This window comes from Carassius carassius, chromosome 43 (genome assembly GCF_963082965.1).
Source record: "Carassius carassius chromosome 43, fCarCar2.1, whole genome shotgun sequence".
NCBI classification, from domain to species: Eukaryota; Metazoa; Chordata; class Actinopteri; order Cypriniformes; family Cyprinidae; genus Carassius; species Carassius carassius.
The window spans coordinates 2,094,898-2,119,866 of NC_081797.1; the positions used below are offsets into that span (position 1 = coordinate 2,094,898).

Below are 24,969 nucleotides of genomic sequence, written 5' to 3' on the forward strand. Positions count from 1 at the left end.
CCACAATGCACCACTTTCTGAACATCAGTCATTACTGGAATGCACTGCTACTCTTTGGCACCCGTAGTGAAGGTTTAGTCTATCCTGAGGCAAAGTTATTTGAGGAATGTCAAGTTAAACCCAGTCGTTTTTCCAAGCCATCCGATGCTAACACAACATGCCAGTGCTTTCAGAATAAATTGGAGCTCAACATCTTAAAGGATGACAGACCATTCAAACAGTCCTAAACAACCTAAAGTGTCTCAGCATACTCTTAAATTAATAGTTTAGTTTTTGTTTACTAATTTTCATATCAATCCCCAACCTGTATGCTTTTATATTTTGGGTTAGCAGCAAACTATATGATTGCAAAATGGTTGAGAAACAGTGCAAAGGGTTGTATTCACTCAACTTTCAATGCACTGAATTTTGTGTTCATCTGCCTCTCTCATTTGCTTCTTTTTACAATGACTATTACTCTATAAAGACTCATACAATCAAATGATAACTGAAAGCCATAGGTTCAAACACAATCAAGAGTTGACTGATAAACTCACTAAACAGTTGCAGTAGTTTTGAGGACAGTATTTCAGTAGTCACTTCCAGTTCAACTTTTCCAGGTATGCTATATCTACTGTACATTGCGGCATATGCACTTAAAGGAAGTCATTCTCTTTTTTCTAGCACAAACACATGAACGTGCAATGCAAATTAGTCTCATTATAGTATGCACTTTGTCCACAAAAGTTTGCACTGTTTGCATTCAGATGTATGTATTTTATCCAGAGCAAGTGGCATTGCATTTACTGGGAATCGCACAGTATTTTTGGTATAAATGAGTTGTTTATATATTATATATTTTTCTGTTAAAACAGCAAGTTGCAGTTGGCTGTGTTTTGCAACACTGCCTGATATGCATAATTATAATGCAGACAGCATATGCAAATGAAAGCTAATGGCATGTTCAATTAATTTTAAGTGAATTTTCCCATGTCCCACTCAAATCCGTTTAGTTCTTTGTTGTCTGAACCGCAAAAACTGTGCGAAATCCATAGTTCTTACAAACCCAATCCAAACAGTATTTGTATGTGGTCTGAAATCTGATTAAAACTGGAATTTTAAAAATGCATTTCAGTCTAAACAGTACAATCAGATTAGTATTAGTTGTAATATCCTGGATATTGACTTCGCCGTCTGTACGAACGGATCTAATATCAGCACTTGCAAAGTGACGCTGCAGACGGTCAGCCCTGAATACTGGATTTGAAGAACTGATCGGAATTGGGTGCAAAGCCACTTTGGGTTCTTTCAGGAGCTGTAATAATACTTGTATGTGTCACTTCTGATAAAAGCATCTGCTGATGACATTAGCTAGAAACTTTGCTGAAATATAGACTGATGTTGTTCTTAATCTTGCATACTGGAACCTGTTGATGTGGATACCAATATCCCTAAAGTATACTACAAACTCTTAGTTTAAGCTCATGGGTTATGTTGAGGAAATGTATCACTGAAACAGGATCTGCAACTAGTACTTTTTAGTGTTTACCATTAATGTCAACCCATTTTATGACCATAATGTGATGTATTTCTATATGAGACAGGAGAAGAAATATATATATATTCTTATTTGGTATTGTCTTGGTTTCCAGAACAAATATTTAAATATTATTCGATCAAGATTCATATTCTTGAAAATAAAAAAATACTTAATTTATTAAGTTTTGTCTTCTGAAAAAAATAACAAAAACAACTATGTTTATAAAATAAGAAAAGAATATCTGCCAATGGGTTCAGAAAAATTGTTACAAACACAGCTTTTCTTTTCTGAAGTCATTAACTAATGGACTGGAGTGCTGTGGATTACTGGTGGATTATTGTGATGTTTTTATCAGCTGTTTGGATTATTATTCTGACGGCACCCATTCACTTCAATTGGTGATGTACTGCTACATTTCTACAAATCTGATGAAAAAACAAACTCATCTACATCTTGGCTGAACTGAGGGCGAGTACATTATCAGCAAATGTTAATTTTTGGGTGAATTATTCATTTATGTAAAAGAGAATTTAACAAAACACCCAGTCACTCTTGCATGTAAACAGAATGCACTGCAAAACAACAGGAGGTCATTTTTTGAACAGTGTGCAAAACTTAACATAATCATTTTAGATGCATGTGTTTTTATGAGCTTTATGCATTAGTGCATGAAGCAAAACAAACCTTTGATTTTAAGTGACATTCTACAGAAATGGAAAAACTGCATTCCTCTCAGTTCTGCACAGAAAATCACATTCCAGAGGGAAGCGCGCGCCACACGGTTTGTGTTGCGATGGGATGCACAGGAGGGGGTTTGGGAATTACAAGCCACAAAACACATACTTTCCAGAACTCACACTCGCAGACGGGTCGAGACAAGTTCAAATACTTTCCACTTATTTACCTGTGCACATCAAAGACCCCTCAATGCTGGGGGACTATGAGTTCTCCTTCAGCGATGACAAACCTCACGATTAAACAACAGGAAGTTGACGTCCGGATTCGGTGGGTTTGGTGCCGAGGGAGTTTGGTTAACGATCTGTATTCTTTTGTGTACCCGGGCTTTTATGAGTCAAAAACAATACCCTGTGTTTTAAAGGCTATAAACTGTGAGCATGTAATGTTTAGGACTAATTGATTAGCTTTTACATACATTACGGTAAAGACTGGCTGGGTTACAGTAATGCCATTACTGGCTTATGACGTCACATTCTGCATGGCAAATATTATACATGCATCTGGTCCTAAAATGTATGTTTAACATTGTGGACTACCTAAATCTGATTTAATTTCATGCATATTAGCATATGCAGTTTTTCATAGAGCCACATAATCAGTCAGGCTTCATAAACAGTGAACAACTGAAACATTGCATCATTTTCAAAACATTGATCCGTCAACTTCATAGTCAACTAATCATGTGATTTGCCTGACCAATAATAAATGGGTTGGAAATACAGGAGAATTAATGCACTAAAATTTAAATTGACACACATTTGGGGTGTAGAATTAACATTAAATAAAAAAAGTTCTGTTTACATACAGTATAGACTGAAAAAATAAACATTAACGTCTCTTGGTTACGAATGCTTTGGGGAAACGCCTTTGGCAAGATCAACTCTGAATATCGTGTGCAATCTGTCCAATGGAAGAGCGTGACGTCACAGGCGGTGGGACGTAGCGACCAGGAAGCTATAAAGGCATGTGCCACGCAACTGGCTTCACCTTCGAGTAGGGAAGCAAGCGCCGGCAGGGGTGCCGGGAGTATGGCTCCGCAACGCAGCGTCTCGTTCCTTTGAGGAACTAGGGTTACATTCGTAACATAGAGACGTTCCTCTTCAGGAACTTGAGCTGCATCGAGCGCTTTGGGGAACGATGTGCCAACGCTGCCAGACTACCAATCCCCTGCCTAGTGTGTATCCGAAGAGCACAGCTAAGGCAAGAGGACAGAAGAGCCAGGGTGGCTCGTATATTGAGATTGTAAAATCTGGCAAATGTAGAGGGCGTGGACCATCCCGCAGCGTTGCAGATGTCCAAGAGGGACACACCTGCTAGAAAGGCCTTAGAGGCAGCCATACTCTGCGTAGAGTGAGCCTTGGCTCCCAAAGGAAGGGGAAGACCAGAGGACTCATAGGGGACGTTGATAGCCTCGACTATCCAATGACTAAAGGTCTGCTTAGAGGCAGGGGAACCCTTTTTAGGAGGACCGTAGCAAACAAGCAATTGGTCAGATTTTCTCCACAGGGCAGCTCTGTGGACGTATGTGTCCATTTAGCTTCTCCTGGTCTGGCTCCCGAAAGGGAGGAGGGCAGAAGGCCTGCAGTACTATAGGCTGTGGTGTAACAGAGGGAAGTTTGAGAACATAACCCGCTCGAGGGTATATGAATGCTTTGGCCATACCAGGGGCAAAGTCTAAGTAGTTAGGGGCCACCGAGAGGGCCTGAAGGTCTCCAACTCTCTTTAGAGACATAATCACCAGTAACAGGGCAGTCTTAAGGGTCAGATGTCTATCTGATATATCTTGAATTGGCTCGAATGGAGCTTTACAGAGAGCCTCTAACACCACAACCAAGTCCCATGGGGGAATACGGGACCGTGCTGGAGGTCTCAGCCTCAGTGCACCGTGGAGGAAATGTGTAACTAGGGGGTGCCTACCCACTGACTGACCATCGAAAGGGACGTGGTAAGCAGCTATGGCCGCCACGTACACCTTTAAGGTGGAGTGAGTTAACCCCGCAGAGAGCCTAGCTTGTAGAAACTCAAGAACTGTACCAACTGGGCAGTTAACAGGGTCAAGCTGGCGGTCTCTGCACCATGAGGTGAAGAGTTTCCACCTCAGGGCGTACAGTTTCCTCGTAGAGGGAGCTCTGGATTGGAGGAGGGTCTCAACAACTTCAGTTGAGAGACCGGAAGCTATGAACTGTGCCCCCTCAGGGGCCACACCCACAACTTCCACAGCTCCGGGCGAGGGTGGATTATTTTGCCCTGCGCCTGAGAGAGTAGATCTGTCCTGATCGGAATCTCCCATGGAGAGCCGTCGAGGAGAGAGACCAGATCTGCGAACCATACTCAGCCCGGCCAGAATGGGGCTACTAGCAACAGACGGACCCCGTCCTGGCGTACTCTCACCAGAACTCCCGGGAGCAGAGCGATGGGGGGAAGGCGTACAGACGAAGCCTCGGCCAGGTCTGTGTCATGGCATCTAGTCCCAGTGGAGCTGGGTGAACTAGAGAGAACCAGAGGGAACATTGCAATGTCTCTTGAGTCGCGAAAAGGTCCCCCTGAGCTTTGCCAAATATCTGCCATATCTGCTTCACCACCTCGGGGTGAAGCATCCATTCCCCGGGCCTCGGCCCCTGTCTCGACAGCATGTCTGCTCCCACGTTCAATCTCCTAGGAATATATACTGCTCTTAATGAGAGGAGTTTGCTCTGGGACCACAGGAGGATCTGGTATACCAGCTTGTAAAAGGGGTGTGAACGCAGACCTCCCTGGTGATTGATATAAGAGACCACCGATGTGTTGTCGGTGCGCACCAACACATGACGGCCTCTCAGGTCTGGGAGGAAATATTTCAATGCTCGGTACACTGCTAGCATTTCTAGACAATTGATGTGCCATATCAGATAGTGACCACTCCACAGACCGCGGGCAGGGTGGCCACTCATGACCGCACCCCAACCGGTGAGGGACGCGCCTGTCGCTAGCATTACACGGCGACCAAGAGCTCCCAACACCGGGCCCTGTTTCAAGAAACAAAGTTTCTTCCATATGTCTAAGGCACGAAGGCATCGCCGCATGACCTTGATAGTTCAGAATGGATTTCCCCTCGGGGAAAACCCCTTGGTCTTGAGCCACCACTGCAGGGGCCTCATGTGCTGGAGGTCAAAAGGTATCACGTTGGACGCAGCTGCCATGAGCCCTAACAGTCTCTGAAACTGTTTGACAGTGAGTGACTGGCCTTCTCTGACTCTCTTGACTGAGGAAAGGATTGACTCGATCCGAGCAGGAGACATACTGCCTGCATCTTGGTCGAATCCCACACTACGCCTAAATAGGTGGTTCTCTGAACTGGAGAAAGTACACTCTTCTTGGCGATCACCCAGCTCCCCCATATGGGCGAGAACGACACCTCGATGTCGAACCGCCATCTGCTCTGATTGAGCTAAAATCAACCAATCGTCGATATAGTTCAGAATGCAGATGCCCTGCATACGGAGGGGTACCAGAGCCGCATCTACACATTTCGTGAACGTGTGGGGCGAGAGTGCAAGGCCGAAGGGAAGTACTCGATATTGGTAGGCTTTGCCCCCGAAAGCGAACCTCAGAAACTTCCTGTGTTGTGGAAGAATGTATATGTGGAAGTGTGCATCTTTGAGATCTATTGTGATGAACCAGTCCTCGGATCTGATTTGAGCTACAACCTGTTTGACAGTGAGCATTTTGAACTTCAGTGACATTACTGAGAGGTTTAATTGACGTAAGACTAAGATCGGACGCAACCCCCATCCTTTAGGGAAGTCGTGGCCTGGTGGTTAGAGAATCGGACTCACATTTGAAGGGTTGTGGGTTCGAGTCTCGGGCTGGCAGGAATTGTGGGTGGGGGGAGTGCATGTACAGTTCTCTCACCACCCTCAATACCACAACTTAGGTGCCCTTGAGCAAGGCACCGAACCCCCAACTGCTCACCGAACCCCCGACTGTCGGTGTAACCCCATTGAACCTCGGCGGTGGATGGCCGAACTGAATACAATAGCCTCTTTCTACTGTGTGCAGGACCCATTGAGATACATTTAGCAAGTAGTTTCCACGCTGCTAAATAATGTACTAAGGGAATCAGTCTCTCGAGACTGATCTCTGGTGTAAGAGGCCCCTGAAGGGGTGGCGAGCTACCCAGCTCTGCTACGCTCGCGGGCGGACATAACTGGGAGTAACACTCGCGGGAGACCGCTGCGCCCTGAAACACTGGCAGGGTTGGCTGACCGGCCTCCAGAGGGCACTGGGGTGAGACGGGCACCGTATAATGAGGTGGACACCCCTCTACTCCAGTAGGGGCTACCCTCAGGGTCACTGTGCCTCTGGCGTCAGGACCTCTTTGTCGAGGACTACCTAGCTTCGATAATTGTACAAAGATCTGATTTCGCTTTGGAAGTCCCCGACTCAGAGTCCCGGTCCCGACGTGGGGGAGCACGAGAGGCGACGCTTTGCTTTTGAGCCTCGCGGTATGAGGAGCTTGCCTGTGGTGTGGGTATCTCCCGCCCAGATAACCCACGAGAGCGACGAGGGAGGAAACTCTGGAATGCCGCCGACTGTTTGCGTGCCTCCTGCTGTGTCGCCGAACAGGCCCGAGGCTTGAAGCGGGGCATCCAGGAGGCAGACCCTGTCACGCTCTCTTATCTGAGAAAGGGTCAGCCATAAATGCCTCTCCGCGGCCACCAAGGCTGCCATAGACCACCCAATCATGCGAGCGTTCTCTTTGGTGACGCGGAGGGAGAGATCAGCGGTCCGTCTAAGCTCTGCAATATCGTCAGACTTGATCCCCTCTACCTCGTCTATGTCTCTCAGCAGGTCAGCTTGATATGCCTGGAGGACGGCCATAGTGTGAAGGCACGCCCCTGCCTGACCTGCTGCCACATAGCCATTGCCCATTAACATAGATGTCGTTTTTAATGGTTTTGTGGGCAAGGCCTGAGCCTTCAGAGACGACGCCGAACCAGGTGACAGATAGCACGCAAGCGTCTACTCAACCCGGGGCATCACTCTGTACCCTCGCTCATTGAGCCCCGCGACATTGCCGTAATATTGAGAGTCGGGGCCGACGAGACGGGTCGAATAAGGGTGTTTCCAATATCTCGCTATTTCTTCGTGGAGATCGGGAAAAAAGGGAAGGCTCCGGGATGGAGGTGGCTGCCTTGGCCGCAGAAACCGCTCATCTAATTTACTTTTCTGCGGTTCTAATTTTTTTCTCTGCAGGCCACTCGATTTTTAATTTATCAACTGCACGAGTAACCACCTCCAACAGCTCCTCATACTGGGGCGATAGGGGTGGTGAATCCCTAATAATAGTCTTCACATCCACCTCATTAGACAAAGAGAGGTGGAGTGTCGACCCCTCGCCCTGGGGGGAAGAAACCGATGAGCGTGCTTCCGAACCCAGGGTTTGGGTGCCGGATCTGGCAGATGAGGAAGGAGATAAGGACTGGCCCGTCTCCATACCCTCCGCAAGATCCACCTGCAAACCTCACGAGTGCAGCAGCCGCTCTGCCTCTGCAGAAGCGGGGCCAGCACAGCGGGGAACGCTGGCGAAGGCTCCCTCCTCGAAGAGAGCCCTCAGGGATCGAAGCGTCCGCATCAGCAATCATTCACAATGCCCTCCCTCGAGAGCCGACTCAGCGTGCTTCGATCCCAGGCAAACCACGCATAAATCGTGTGTATCCCCACCCATGATGTAGCGCGGGCAGGGAGGAACACACAATTTATAGCGCGATCTGGATTCGCCCTTCATATGTCTGGTCTTAGCTTTGCTCTTAGGCTTTATGTTGCTTTACTGGGACAGACAACAATAAATAAGACTCACAAGACAGACATTTTGACATTCACACACAGAGCGCTTGCTGAAAGACGCGAAGCTGAAGCCAGCTGCGTGGCACGTGCCTTTATAGCTTTCTGGTCGCTACATCACCCCGCCTGTGACGTCACGCTCTTCCATTGGACAGATTGCACACGATATTCAGAGTTGATCTCGCCAAAGGCGTTTCCCCAAAGCGCTCGACACAGCTCGAGTTCCTGAAGAGGAACATAGTGTTTCCTACTGGTTTGCTTTTTGCATCAGTTTTTTTATAACATTTTTTATGTTTTGAAAATACATACAAAAAATGTTTGTTATTGATTAAGCTCACTTTGCAAAGACAGCATGCACAACCAATAAGATATCTGTAAACATTCTTGACTTCCTATTAATTATAATCTATTAATTATAATCTATAACACTGAAATTGTAAGACTAAATGTCCACAGTTATGATTCACTTTCTACTATAAACATTTGTTATTGGTTGTGAATGGTTCTGTGTATTGCTTCTTAATTTCCGATGAATTTGTGCAGATGCAACTGAAGTACGTCGCATCGGGAAAACCGCAGTTTGATTTACTTCAGTGAGAGCGATACGTCTTCCTGCGTGGAGAGAGTCGAGGCAGATTCTCAGACTGTGTGTTTGCCAGCAGACAGCAGAACCATGAGTACACTCGCATTTCACAACAGTATTTCATCAGGAAAAAATGATGGATGAAACTATGCAAGAAACTCAACTTCTGCCTTTCTCTATAATGTCTCGATTGTTTCTTCTAGGCAGCCATGAGAGAGAAAGCAACTCGAGACGTTTCTCCTTTAGGAAAAAGTCAAACTGTGCTTAGATGTGCCAAATTATAAAAGTCAGAGATCTTTAATATGAACTCATACATTTCTCAGCAAATGCTCTGAGCAGCTCTACATTCATTTTATAGTTCTGTACTTATACTGTGTGACAACCAATGCCTCATTTGTGCCTTTTTTTTTTTAAATTCCTCACACATTTTAGAAGAAACACGATGTGGATTCTTCAGAGAAACATGGCTGCGATCTCCATTACGTACCATGAGGTATGAAAGAGCAACATCAGAGCTGTAAAATGTTCATTTGGGAATGTTTTCTCAGGCCCATGAAACTCAAACTGGGAATATAAAATCAAGGTTGCCATCAGGTTTGCATACAGAGCTGGTTTAAGATAATCTTTACAGATCAGTTTCTGAAGATGCAGTCTTACCATTTCTGCCCGTCTGCCTCGTGTTGTTGAACTGTATATCCAAACTGAGCCTCCTCCGAACCCTTGATGATTTTAGCATGTCTGGTGTCAATATTAAAGCAGGTCCGCCGCCCTGAAATAAACCCAAACAACCTTTCAATTTAATTCAGTTGGCAGTAAATTGATTAAAGTCATGGAAAACACTTCCCTATTTGTAGACTGTTACATGCTATGCAAAACTATTTTTTTTTTGTAATGCATCATTTTTCAGGTTTTTTTTACGTAAATCATTCTTAGGGTATATATTTAACATTTTTCTTCTAAAAACTTTTTTTTTCTGTCTGTTGACAGTATTTTCTGATATACGGAGTGATAAAAAAACTGAAATCCAAAATCGCCATGAAAACCTTTAACTCTTAAAGTTCATCAAAATGAAAGAAAACTGATCTTCTAATGTGATCACTAACGTAACGATGCTTGTCTTAGCAAATGATTTTTGGCATAAACACTGTGAAACTGCAGCACTCACATTAAGAGTCTGATAAAAGGTCTAAATGTTACAATACGTCTAAAGAACTCTTATTCTATTCTTGTGCTGTTTTAAAGGAGGCACAGTTTATCTCACATAGTTCATAAAGATGATAAACAGTCAATGAGACCACATGAAAGAGCAGGAGGGAAACACTGAAGCTAAACGCCATCGGCAGCACATATCAAAGTGAATTCTGATGTCTGGACGGACATTCACAGCCTCTGGATTTCATTTAATGTTCATCAGGAAAGGTCACTTGGATGGGAAGCAAGAATATGGTATCATAGAAGTGATGTCACATCGCCTTTCGAGTTTAATTTCCTGGGGAAACGTTTCCCTTGACAGGAAAAAAAAAGTAAAAAGGATCAGTCACATATAGCCACATCTCTATATTCTTCTGTTTTTCTCAGCAGGGTGAAAAGTCCCAAAAAGAAAGAAGCGCAGGATGAAAAGTCATCACACTTAAGAAGACGCAGTGGCCTGTTGTGCAGCCAACAAAAAATTAAAATATGTTCCTCACATTCACAGTCTGAGTGATTGGAATGCGTTTTGGAGAGCGTCGTTTTGTCTTAAAGACAGGAATGTTCTGGCCTCAATACAAGATATAACACTAGTTTTTGTGGTGTAATGTGTTACCACAGAAAATAATATTCACTTATCCATCAGATTTGCTAAAAAAAAAAAGTTAAATCACGACTATGGGGTCATGCACTTTGAAGGTTTTTGAAGTGAAGCTCTTTTTCTTAACCATTGAATGAATTCTTGCTGACTAAAATGGTTTTTGAACTCTAAAGCATCATTTTAGACAACTGATCTAGGCCACTAAAATTTGGTCTGTTGGCTGTCCGTTAACATTTCGGCTCATTTCAGCATGGAAGTGCCAAGAACATGCTGGATATTTTTGCTGGTGTTGTGCTAGTCGCAGTTCTAGACTGATGCTTTTGAGCCAATCACCTGAGTCGTAATGTCATGTGACCTAAAAATTCTAGAGCCACAGGAAAATGCATTTTTAATGCATATTCGTTTTTTTATATTTAGAACCATTTTTATTTCGGTTTTAGTACTTCACCTTGAAGTCTACAAGATTGTTGCACTGTATTATGGGATTGCCTTTCCATGAAGGATTTAAAATGCTGCAGCTTTGGGAAAGGGGCTACTGGAAAGAAAACTTAAAGTATTAGTAAACCAGCATGACTAGACTGGCAGACCTGCTAAAACCAGTTTAGTTCGAGGTTTGTTGTATCTGTGTTACAGAAGGGACGTGATGGGTTTATCTCAGCTCTTTCAGACAAGCTCTGGCTTTGGATGAGAAATGAATCCGCACGACCAACACTTCGGGCCAGAACTGAACCAGACGTTACACTCACATGGCAAGTGACGGCGTAAAATTCCAGCATGGTAAAGTCTTTCCCGAAAGTTTCTGGGAAAGTGCTCTTAAATTTGAAGGATTGAACAGGTGGCTCTTCTGACTCATCCAAGTCTCTAGATATGACCCAGGTCCATCTGTAAATGTATTTGTCAAGTGTTTTTTCACCTGTTTTATGATCCAGCAGGTGAAAATCGTAGTCTAATCACTTAAGAAAGTAACAGCACACCTCTCCTCAAAAAAACTTGTGTGTCTGGCATCCAAATGCATTAGAGGGCATAATTAGGCCAGTTTGGGAAATATTGGGGGGAAAAAACTCTGTCTGAGGAAAAACAAACTGTGTTTTTGATTAAGCTGAAAGTAGGTTAAAATCTGTCAGATGGATGCTATTTTCTCCTCATTACTCAACAGGCCCAGACACTTCCGGTGTCATCAGCCAATCAGATCGCTGATCACCGAGAGAAACATCCCTGCAAGCATTTAGATTTAATGCACCACAGTGATGTCAATAAATATGTTCCTTCTTCTTTCACAAGTGTTTTGAACTAAGGACTATGCCACTAGTCATTAATGGGTGGAGAGCAGGAGTTGGGTCCTTTTTTTCACAAGCATTCCATAAATATTTCTTGCCTCAGACGTACTTTTTCCACATTGAGTCGTCTATTGTTTTTAAATGACAGTGTTTTAAGAGCTCATGCACTCAGAGACGCACGTAAACAGTGTAATACATCTGCCCCCTGCTGGATGCCACATGCAAACACATCGCTGAAAGAAAGACGCATGTTGCGCTAATGGTCCTGCAAATCCAAACCATACATTACTGCTTTTTCAGGACAGAGTGACCGTTTTATTCTTTCTGACTCGCTGTGTATGCTAATTAAGCAAATTAAGGCATGCAGCTACAAAAGGTTTGATTTTATATTCTATTTAGCCTAATACGTTCAATTTATTTTGTACAGATTATGAATATTGCAACTCTTTTGGGAGCCGCAGCTCTTGGAAATCCGTCTAGCTGAAGTTCTGGCAGGTCTAGATCGGATCGATCTCTATTTATGAGCTAAGACTTGAGGTAACCACTTCTCAGCTCATTAAAAATACCTTATGGCAGGATTCAGTTCGCCAGAATTTATCTTCTCTGCATATGGTAATCGAACCCATGCATGACATGTGCTCTCCTGTGTAGGTCCATTAGATGAGCGAGTGTGTGTGTAAGTAGATCCAGATTGTGTGTGTGATCCAGGAACTAGATCCTGCTCATTAAAGTCCATCTGGATGACGGTCACACAGTTCCTCTAGAGTTCCTCCATTATCAGCCTGACGAGACCCGCTTACAAAAATCTGTTCGAAGAACGTTTGCTAACGTTCCATTTCATTTTGGAACGTTTTTGATTGATTATGCAAGTATTATGGGAACGTTCCATTTCAGCATGTTACAACGATTTGGTGTTACTTTTGAATTTTCTTTGAACGTTCTGAAACAAACAAACAAACAAAAAGGACTATGTTCTTTGACGTTCTGTTTATGGAAGAATTTTTGTTCATGACTTTGGGAGAACCTTGCCAGAACGTTGCCTGTTATTTGAGATTCACTTTACTGAACCTGAAATCAACTCATATGACAAGCCCCAAATCGCAAGCAACTTTTACAAAAAAAAAAAGAAAAAAGAAAAAGAAACAAGATTACCTAAAGTATAAATATAAATACTACGCTGCATATTTCAGAACTTATAAAGCATAGAAGTTTTGAGTTTCATCATGCTTGTTAAATAAAAATAACCTCTTGAATATCTCATAAAAATACTATTCTGGACAGCAGTAAGATTAGAATAAAGAGCAAATCAAGACAAAAAGAGAGAAAAATACCAGTGATCTCTCCAACTGCAGCGAGATCTCAATATAATCTTATATGTTTCTCATGAAATAATCTAAGCATTTTCACATTCATTTTACAGCTCTCTATTCTTACTGGATGACAACCAAGGAACCCTAAAGCAAAAATAATGTACTTGTTTTAATCAGATTTATCTCTCTTGTGGAGACTGTTTTATCCTCAGAGTCTAAGCACACAGACAAACATGCTTGCGTAAACTCACACACACTCACACACACTCACCTGGCATCAGAGCGGCGACGCACAGCAGAAAGATGCAAGTGTACTCCATCCGTTCATACATGAATGGGTCAGTGTGTGTGTGTGTATCAGGTCCTCACAGCAAGAGCAGACAGTCGGGTCTGATCGAGTCCTGAACCGCAGCAGAACTACATCTGAGGAGGAGGAGCTGACCGCTGACTCGAGGAGGAGGAAGAGCAGTTTGAGCAGGTACCTGACTGGCTCCCACATACTCTCTTCTCTTACAGCTGTTGTACCTCTCTCTCCAGATGTGCAGCCGTGCAAAATAAAGTTCTGCAGCTCTCAGGACTCCACATCTGTCGGAAAACACTACACACGTTGCTGCCAGAGCTTAACGGACTGCAATAACATTGTGATTTCCACTCCATGCATGCTTTAAAAACCCCAAGAAATCAAAACTGTGGCTGTAGGGTTATTCTATTGTGGCATCAAGCTTTAAAACACATATTTTGGGGAGTTCTGAATCTATAATTAAACTTAATGCATAAAGACAAGACACCACAGGTGAGTAGGAGGGGAAAAAAAACAAATTTTAAGCAAACTTATAATACTTGTAATAAAAAATAACTTGCAATACTTTTTTAAAGTTTTAAAATAAATTTCTGAGATTTCTGAGAGTTAAGTTTAAATATGCTAGTGATGCATAATTAATATGCACTCATTTGCTAACATTTCCAGAACATGAATCTGAACACTTTATGAAGCCAGGTTTAAAATTCTTGATCAGTTTGGTTAACATATAATAGTTACATGTTAGAAGTTAATCAGAAAATACTGCCATCAGCCAGAAAAAAAAAAAAAAAAAATCCCCGATGTTTTAGTAATACAATTTTTACGAAATCAGGGGAATAATATACGAACTAAGTTAAGTTAGGTATTAGTAAGTGCTTCTAAAGTGCAAAATCAAACTTTAAGATATGTATTGTATTTGAAATTTGCAGGTGCAAATAGATAAAATGCAATAGTAAAAAAAAAGCAAATAATATTAACAATCCCCTTTATAAATACATTCAGAATATAGATAGGAATAAAACGGTACATGTTGATGTATGTGATATAAGTGCTGTTGATTTTTTTGAGAAAACAACTTTTAAAGATATGCATTGTGAATGAAATCTACAGACACAAGTGATTAAAGTGCAAAAATGCACTTAAAAGTGAGCGGTGCATGCAAAAAACCTTGGAACCAGAACAATGCAATGATTAGTTTGTGGTTTTGTTTGTTAAATGAGGGAAGCCAAAGTACACAGATGAGTATCCTGGAAGCTGGTGAGAGGGATATGAAACAGCGACAGCACCAAAGATGCTGCTGATTAGCCGTTCACCGTCATGCGGTGACTCCAGATGTGACCAGATGTTTGATAACGAAGCAGGAGCTGATTAACTGCAGACACGGTCTTAGCTGTAAGTCTCAGACGAATCAACTTCCAGTACACAGGAAAACCAACTGAAAAGCTGCATGAGTTTCTTCTGTGGAATACAAAAGACACCCAAAAGAAGTACAGTGGGTGTCAAGATCCTGAAAATCATGATAGTTTAATCTGAGGAACAGACACACATTTATATCTGAATTCAACTATGCTTTTTTTATAGTTACTGCTCTCACCTTTCATTGTTTGGATTTTTTTTATATTATTTGTGCCCCACAGAGAAATAAAATTATACATGTGTGACCATGGACCTCAAAACCAGTCATAAATTTCTTTGAAATTGATTGCACATCATCTGAAAGCTGAATAAATAAGATTCTTTATATATATATATGGTTGAATTTGAACGTGCAAATATATATATATATATATATATATATATATATATATATATATATATATATATATATTGAGAAATATTGAGAAAATCACATTTAAAGTTGTCCAATTGAACTCCTTAGCAATGCATATTTTAAGCTAGTTAAAATTGTAAAAAAATTATGATTGCAGTAACATTGCATAAAACATTACGACTTTCATATTTCTTAAATATGATATTTTATCACTTGTTTTAGTTAAAAAGTACAAAAAATTTGATTGCATTAAATATATCTTTAATAGAAGATTGTTTTCAAAATAAGCGAAAACAGGTAAATATATTCCAGATATAATGAGAAAGATGCAACGGAAACACACCTGAATATCTTAGTGCTGTTGTCTTGTTTTAAAGATTTTAAAATATTTTAATAGAAAAAAATTAAAAGAAAAAGTTTTTTTGCATGTTTTTTGCATTTGCCAAAACAAGAAGTGACTAAGAAATTGGAGGGCAAATGTAAAAAAAAAAAAGGCATTGGAAATAAAAGATTCTGGAATATGGATTAGCAGACGTCAGGCCACTATAAACCTTTAAATCTAGACTTTGTGGGTGTGTTTCAGCTCATAATGTTCACAGCCAGAAACTGCTGCAATTAAACCTGCGTCAAATGAACTCACCAAACCTCAAAATGAATCAGATGTGCTAAAATAAGATCTAACAGCCACATCACACAGAAGAGAAGTCAGTCTGAAACATGAGCTCATCTGTGTCTTTATTACAGTAAATCCAGGACAGGACAGGAAGGGCGTCATTGAGCAAATCACTCAAAGTTTGGCGTATATTTCTCTCCTCCGGGCCAGACGGCATGAAGAAGGAGTTGTGTTTGCCAGATCAGGTCTGTCTCACAATGAACCCTGAAAATACATTTAATTCCGGAAATGATTCATTACTGGCCACATGAGGGCATCATATCACTTTTGATTTGTGTCCTGATTGACTTTCACTCATTTAGCAGAGGCTTTTATGCAAAGCTTTCATTCAGTCCTTGATTAGATATTATCAGAAGGACCCATACTTTAAAGGAGGAAGATGTTATAAACGTTATACTGTGTATGAAAACGCTCATTTTGAAGCTGGATAGAAAACAGTACGCCCAAAACATCAGGTGAATGCATTTCTAAATTAAGTTTTAGTCTTCAAAACATCAAGTTTATTTAAGTACAAATCAATGTTTGGAGTCATTCGTCATAATTCACCCCATATTTAACTCAGCATTTTACATTGTCATGAAATGAATGAAGTAAAAAAAAAAAAAATCTACATTTTGACCTTTTTCCTGCGAGATGCACCTGTGAACTGAACACACAGATGTATCCAGCACATGTTAAAGAAGATCAGAGCTGAATTCTGCATGACAGTCAGACACTGCATGTGTTATATAATCACCAGAGAGAGAGAGAGAGAGAGAGAGAGGGAGGGAGAGGGAGGAGTCGTGTGTGTGTGTGTATGTGTGTGTGTGTGTGTGACTCACACACTCAGCAGCAGCAGCAGCAGCAGCAGCAGATGTGTGTCATTTACTCTCTCTGTCTTTCTCTTCATCATCTCCAGCAGCAGAAGACCATTTGGAGCTCAAAGAGAGCAGATCTTCATGACCAAAGGCAAGGTAAGAAGACTGACACGAGATAGAAATGGTCAGGAACTAGTTGAGTCTACAGCTAAAAGAGCAGGTTTCCCAGAGAAAATGTAAAGAAAATCATGGAAATTATTATTATTTTTAAAATATTTTTACAATGAATATATATTTTTTGCACAATTCTTTCATGAATAAAAATATTATAATATAATATAATTGTATTTTGACGTTATATTATAAATATAAAAAGCTTATTTTTTATAGTGAACATTTTATAAAATATTTTTTCAAGTCTCATATTTTAATAGTATTTTTTCTTTTTCATGAGTAAAAAGTTTATAGTATGATCTAATATAAATATATTTACCAGATTACAGTATATTATGGATAACATTTTTTAAATAATTAATATATTTTTTATTTAATGCCCAAAGATATTATATTTTAGGACCATATTTTATAATGAATATATATATTTTTATTTATTTTAGATATATTTTCTCTGCACGATATCACCAATAAAATCTTTATTATTTACAAAGTATACACAATATTATAAAAAATTACCAAAGCTTCCATATTTGGCTTTATTTTGTGAGCTATATGTAATGCAAAGTAATATTCTTATCTCATTTTGTAGTAAAACATATTTAAACACCAACATTTTTCTTGTTTTAACCATACGGCTCATTTTATCACAATAATGCTTAATACAAAAGTGGGGTAAAAATAATAATTATTACCTGAATTCAAGTCTTTTTGCTTAGTAAATGCATCTTGTTTTAAAGAAATTTTACTAGTTACAAAAATACTTTTTTTTTTGCAAGTATTAAAATGAATAAACATCAACTATGAATGTGTATGAATCATTTCTCTTTCCTCCACTGCTCTAGTCACAAAAGTGAGTTAAATAGTGCTTGTCGTGCATTCAGTGGTGCTCATGTTGTCTTCATATGAAGATATTAATATAATGCACTTCCCTTCTTGAGCAGAGGGTGCGGATGGATTCCCATTGTGTTGAGGCAAAGCAGGAATTGAGCTGAAACAATAGCAAACAATGAAAACAACACAAACCACAGGATGAGAGAATCACACAAGAGTCTTTTACTAGTCAGAGTCATTTTTTTGCATTTCCATGTGATCATATCCCTCTTTTTAGTCACTGTTAGTCAGGTTAGACTTATAAAGGAGCGTGAAACATTGACTCTGTGTTTCTCTTCATCTGCTAAATAGGCTGAAGAAGATTATCTTTCTTCTGCCTGATTAAATACTGGAGTTACACAATCTTTGCCGTCCGTGTGACTGCATCGTCACCCGCGTTAGAGAGAGAAAATGGGTCATGTTCTCTGTTTGATCGCTGACGTTACAACCTGTGGGATGTGGCATCTGTCAAACTCTGCATCCCGTTAGAAACCTCAGAAGCATTCATTAAACAGAAGCATGCAAGAACTGTTCAACTGAGTGCATATCATGGGAAAAAATGAGATCATTTTCTGGGATTAAATGTGAATAATGTGTCACTATAAATAGATTGTGTGTGTTACTGGTGCTGCTGGTTCAGTGTGTGTAACCAGTGCTCTCTCGCTGTGTTTGGATGCAGATGTCGTGGCACTCCATGTACAGAAGCTCCAAGTTCCGGCATGTTTATGGAAAAGCGGGAAGCAGGGAACAATGTTACGAGGGAATTCCCATCACTCACAGTGTCCATGACAACCACTTCTGTGCAGTAAACCCCAAATTCCTGGCCGTGGTCACCGAGAGCGCGGGAGGAGGAGCGTTCCTGGTTATCCCGCTTCATAAGGTAAGAGTTACCACCTAACCGTACTCTGCTGACCAAAACTGCTGAAGCATAATCCTACTGTGTATACTTTAACTATTATGATCAATTATACAACTAAGCATAACCAAACTGTACATACTGAAATATATTACTGTAGGTTAAATATCTTAACAGCTATGCAACTAAAGCATAATAACTATACTGTTTATACTGAAACGTATTAGTTTAACCATGCAATTGATTAAAGTGCTGTAATGTGCATATTAAAGTAGTTACACCAACTTTTTGTCTGCACACTAATTTGATTTCAACCATCCGGTCAATTAAAACATATTCATACTCTTCATGCTAAAATAGACTAGTGTAACCAATCAAAGTGAAGTCATACTGTGAAAACTTTTCGGCTGAAGCATAACCACTCTGTGCATATTAAAACTAGTTTAACCAATCAATTACAGCAAAGTCATACTGTGCATACTAAAACAAACTAGTTTAACCAGTCAACCAAAGAGTAATCCTATTGTGCACATGAAAACAAACTAGTTTAAACAGTTACTCAGTTGAAGCATAACCATACTGTGCATACTAAAATAAACTTGTTTAACTAGTTGAACGGTCATGGGACTAAAGCATAACCACACTGTACAATACATACTCAAACAAACTAGTTTAACCTTTCAATCAGTTATAGTGTAGCTGTACTGTCCATATTAAATCTAGTTCAATCATCCAATCAACTCAAATACATTCATACTGTTCACACTAAAAGAAACTAGTGTAACAAATCAAAGTAAAATCATACCGTGAATAGTAAAACAAACTAGTTTAACCAACTGTATTGTGCATACTAAAACATTTTAAACAACCAAAGCATTGTCATATTGTACATATGAAAACACACTAGTTTAACCAACTTTTAAACGGAAATATAACTGTACTTTGCATACTAAAACCAACTAGCTTGACCAACCAAATATAAGTGACCATCATACTGTGGATGTGAAAACAAACTAGTTCAACAACATGAAGCATTACTTTACAGAAACTAGTTTAACCATACAATTAAAGCAGTCATACTGTGCATATGGAAACAAACTAGTTTAACTAAACTATCCAACTGAAGCATAACTATAGTGTGCATACTAAAACAAACTAGTTTAACTAACTTTTCATCTGAAGCATAAATGTACTGTGCACAACTAGTTTCCAAATGAAACTTACTAGCTTTCCAAATGAAGCATAACCGTACTGTGTAGATTGAAACAAACTATCCAAATAAACTAAAACAATCTAGTTTAACCAACTTTTCAACTAAAGCTTCAGCATACTGTGCAAAACTAAAACTAGTTTAACCAACCAATCAAGGCAAAGTTATATTGAACATGCTAAAACAAACTAGTTTAATCATACTATCAGTTAAATTGTAGTTGCATACCAAGTGAAGCATAATCATACTGTGCAAAACTAATCTAACCATCCAACCAATTATAACCATTCTGTGAATACTAAAATAAAGTAATTTGACCAACCAATTGAAGCATAACTACTTTCTACATACTAAATATTGTTTAAACATCAGATGATTTGAAAGGATAACTACAGTGTGCATACTAAAATAAACTAGTCTAACCAACTAATCATTTAAAGCATACTGTTTATATAACAAGCTAATTTAACTGGATAAGTGAAGCCAAATCTTACTGTGAGCAGCCTAATACTGTCAATGCTAAAATGAAGTAACTTAACCAACCAGCTGGAGCAGAATCATTTTGTACCTACTAGAAAACAACTGGTTTAACATCCAATTAACTACAGAATAACCCTTCTCTATATAATGAAACCTTTCTCTATATAATGAAACTAACTCGTTTAATTAACCATTAGGAGGGAGTCACCGTTCAGTATGCAAAAGTACTAGTTTATCCATCCATCCAGTGAAAGCACAGAACTAGAACTAACTGGTGTAATGTTTTGGTCTCAGTACTATCATAGTAAGTGATATTAGAGACAGTAGTGATCCATAAGCGTGTGTCGAGTGTTTGGAGGATGTATTGATATCAGTGTCTCTTTGAGTGATAGATGGAGAAACGTGTGACTGGTACAGATACTCAATCAGCCCTTTGTTAGACTTCTGAGACTAGTTAGTTCAGTCCTCAAGTGCACACGCGCTACTGAGTCAAAACCACATCAGAAATCTGTTTTATCAAACTTAAGCGAGCGTAGTGAATCAAATGATTTACTGTTAGAAAATTAATACTAGTTAAGGTAATGTGGCTGCTTAGATTTCTGTGGAACCAGAAAGAATAGATTGTAGCGCCGCCTTCTGGTAGAAATAAGAACTGAAATATTGAAAAAAAAAAAATAGAGAATGAGAAATAAAAACACTATATTGCAGGGTGACAAAATACAGTTTAGTTAAAACACAGCGGGGCACATATGAGGTAAGTTGTCAGTTGCACAGTTTTCTCCAAAAAAGTTGAGAAAAATACCTTATTTGTAAAAATGTAAGACTATGCCATCTTCTCCTGCATATGATATGTGTATTAAAATTTGTTATTGGCTATTTAATTGGCTTTTTTTATGTTGTCATTTTGGTTTTTCAACGACATTTAAACTGTAAAACAATTATGAAACATGAAATACAGATTGAAATGCATAAAAAAGAACAATATGGCATGCAATAAATAAATATATAAAATAATCAAAAGAAAATGAAATAATGGAAACACTGGTTTCTCAGTAACTAATGAATACATAATTCTATTTAATATTTGTTTTAAAATATTATTTAGCTTTGATTTATTTTTTTCGGTTTTAGTAACTTCAGTAGTTCAACCTAAACAGATTCTATTTCAGTAAGTTTCCAAGACAATGTTTTTAATTAAAACTTTTAATTAATTCTTAATAATTATTAATTTTTTGATATTACATTTTTATTTGATTTTATCTTTATTTAAATCAATAAAAATGATGTAAATATTTTTGATCTCACTTTAACTAAGTTATAAAACCTATTGTATGTGACGACTTGCCCCGACCTCACATTAATGAATACTGTTATAAAGTGATTCGTGTCTTAATTTATGTCAGTGTTGTGTTATTATATTAACCGATAAAAAAGCATATGAGATTGGTATTTAGTTTGACAGATACCAGCATACAACACCACTGCTAGAGAACACATTTGACTAGTGAGATCTAAGCAAATTTCCCGTGTGACAACTAGCCCCGGTCTGAATATGAGCTCATGTCCCTCAGCCGGGGAGAATAGACCCTCATCACCCAAAGGTCTGCGGTCACCAGGGCAGCGTGATGGACATCAAGTGGAGTCCGTTCATGGACAACATCATCGCGTCCAGCTCCGAGGACTGTACGGTGAGAGTCCAACCAGTGAACTCTGATGATTAGAGCGACGACATTTCTGCCAATGCAGCTGTGACCTTTGACCCCCAGGTGAGAATCTGGCAGATTCCTGACGGCGGTCTGAGGAGGAACATGACCGAGGCTCTGATGATCCTGATTGGTCACAGCCGGAGGGCGGGGCTTATCGAGTGGCATCCCACCTGCAGCGGCATCCTGCTGAGCGCCGGATACGACTGCAAGGTCACCTCGACCACCAGAACTAACTCTGACTAACCCACAGTGAGCTGAACGACAGACCCGTGATGTTTGGATGTTTTTGATGACAGATCGTGATCTGGAACCTGGAGGAGGGCGTGGCTGTGAAGATGATTGACAGCCATCCAGACGTCATCCTCTGTATGTCCTTCAACACTGATGGAAGTTTACTGGCCACCAGCTGTAAGGATAAGAAACTGAGGATTATTGATCCACGTTCAGGGAAAGTTCTTCAGGTGAGAGCAGACGTCATATACCACAAACCAAATAAGTGTTGTTTTTGTGTATTCTGATTTGAATATATATATATATATATATATATATATATATATATATATATATATATATATATATATATATAATAGTTATCTTTAAATGTTTGTATTTTAAAATGAATAAATTATATATTTGATATTTTTAATGTTATATTTAAAATATTTTAACCACAATTGTTTGTTTAATTAAATATATTAAGCTGGAAATAAAATATATTTTTGTGTTATTCTAATTGGTGTCTTAATCTAATTTATAATAAATATACAAATATATATTTAACTCAATTTAATTATATTTTATTTGTCATTAATGCGATTCGGTTTCATATTTTTTATTTAAAATAAAACATTATATAATATTGTTATTTTTTTTTTTTATATATTTTAGCTACACATTATATTTAACCATACATATTTGTTTAATTAAATTTATTATGTTGTAAACAAATTCTATTTTTGTATTTTACCAATTGTGTGTCACAGAATAATTTTTTTTTATAATAATAATATTTTTTTTGTTGTTGTTTATAATAAATATATACAAATAAATATATTTGAATGTATTTTAAAATAAACAGTTCTATTATATAATGTAGTTAATATATAAAAATTTTATATTACTATATATTAATAAAATATATCTTATATATTATTTAAATAGTTTTAATAGTTATAAAATTAAGTAGTTAATTGTTTTAGATGTATATATTAACTACATAATATTTTGGTTAAACTAGTTTATATTTTATTATGTTTGTTTAACTAATTCTATTTTGTCAGAAATACATGTACTTTTTGCATTATTATAATTTGGTATTACTAAATTATATATTTTTTTTTTTATTTATAATTTTGTATATTATATATATATATATATATATAATTTATTTAAATGCTACCTATACATTATATTTAACTGTTCATGTGTGTATAATTCAATATATTTTGTTTATATGTAAACATTTTTTGCATGATAAATACATGAATATCTCTATAGTTTAACTAAAGACATATTTATTTAAAAATGTACATTTATTTTTACATTTTTACGTTTATATTTGAACCGATCCTGCTTGTTTAAGTCTGTATACTGTGTTCATTGGAACAGGAAGCAGACTGTAAAAGCACCCGAGTGAACCGCGTGGTGTTTCTGGGTAATCTGAAGCGTGTCCTCACCACAGGCGTCTCCAGGTGGAACACTAGACAGATTGCATTGTGGGATCAGGTAGGGTGTAAACTGTTCTCTAAACAAGAATAAGTCATCAGACTCCTTCAGACATTTGTGGAAACCTGCAGGAGGATCTGTGCGCTCCCATCACAGAGGAGGAGGTCGACGGTCTGGCCGGAGTCCTCTTCCCCTTCTATGATGCTGACACACACATGCTTTATCTGGCCGGGAAGGTGAGCGAGTCTGCAGTTAAACATCTGAATCATGCAGGGCTGTGGCTCATCTGACTGTGGAGATGCTCTGACCTCCACAGGGAGACGGAAACATCAGGTATTACGAGGTGAGTGCTGAGAAACCCTACCTGCAGTTCCTGATGGAGTTCAGATCGCCGGCTCCGCAGAAGGGTCTGGGTGAGTTACTCTCACCAAATCAGCCTGTAGTCTCCATGCAAATTAAGTGGCAAGGCTTGATCAAAATTGAATGCTTATGAACACATTTAATTTGTTTTATTTTATTAGCGAATTGGTTTAGAATTCAAATATTAGTATAAATCTTAATAAATAAATTTTATGGTGTTTCCCAATTTTTCAAGCATTGCTTCAGTTATTATTGAGTAAAGTTAAATGACAATAAAATCTATAAGAAACATAAAAACATTTTTTTTTGAAGAAGAAGAAAACTGAAACTGAAATACATGAATAGTCAAATAAAATAAATTAAGTAAATAAATATATAATATAGTGCTGTTACAAAATTAAATGTGATTAATCGCATCCAAAATAAAAGTTTCTGTTCACGTAATATATGTGTGTGTGTACTGTGTATGTTTATTATATAAGCACACATACATACATGTATATATTTTAAAAATATTTACATGTGTATATTAATATTCATTAAAAAAAAAAAAATAAAAATAAAAAAAAAAAAATATATATATATATATATATAAATATATATATATATATATATATATATATATATATAATTTTTCTACACCAATTAGAATAACATAAAAAATATATTTTATTTCCAACTTAATATATTTATTTAAAGAAACATTTGTGGTTAAAATATTTTAAATATAACATTAAAAATATCAAATATATAATTTATTCATTTTAAAATACAAATATTTAAAAATAACTATAATATATATATACTGTATATATATATACATATATTCAATATATAAACATAACATGTTTTTATGAAATATATACATGCATGTGTATTTATATATAATATAATAAAAAATATACACAGTACACACACACACAGATATATTATGTGAACAAAAAAATAAATTAATGAATGTATAATGTTATACAATTAAAAACTAAATTAAATTATATGGTGTTTTGCTTCAGGTTTTTAAGTTTTTATTCAAGTAAAATAAAATCATATACAGTTTTTAAAGA

At 38.2% G+C, this 24,969-nt stretch overlaps 2 protein-coding genes across 2 annotated transcripts in view; one reads left to right on the plus strand and one right to left on the minus strand.

Annotated features, from left to right (window-relative positions):
* itga11b (integrin, alpha 11b) overlaps positions 1-13,441 on the minus strand; it is a 44,726-nt gene extending 31,285 nt beyond the window's left edge. The window contains exons 1-2 of the mRNA XM_059535872.1: positions 13,311-13,441; positions 9,321-9,432 (exon numbers count right to left, since the gene is read on the minus strand). Of these exons, the coding sequence (XP_059391855.1) occupies positions 9,321-9,432; positions 13,311-13,371 (173 nt within the window). The 5' untranslated portion in view covers positions 13,372-13,441. The remainder of the gene's footprint in view (positions 1-9,320; positions 9,433-13,310) is intronic.
* Positions 13,396-24,969, plus strand: part of coro2bb (coronin, actin binding protein, 2Bb) — a 14,692-nt gene continuing 3,118 nt past the window's right edge. The window contains exons 1-10 of the mRNA XM_059535873.1: positions 13,396-13,517; positions 15,856-15,969; positions 16,683-16,737; positions 18,308-18,508; positions 21,746-21,862; positions 21,941-22,090; positions 22,177-22,341; positions 23,489-23,605; positions 23,677-23,781; positions 23,862-23,958. Of these exons, the coding sequence (XP_059391856.1) occupies positions 16,723-16,737; positions 18,308-18,508; positions 21,746-21,862; positions 21,941-22,090; positions 22,177-22,341; positions 23,489-23,605; positions 23,677-23,781; positions 23,862-23,958 (967 nt within the window). The 5' untranslated portion in view covers positions 13,396-13,517; positions 15,856-15,969; positions 16,683-16,722. The remainder of the gene's footprint in view (positions 13,518-15,855; positions 15,970-16,682; positions 16,738-18,307; positions 18,509-21,745; positions 21,863-21,940; positions 22,091-22,176; positions 22,342-23,488; positions 23,606-23,676; positions 23,782-23,861; positions 23,959-24,969) is intronic.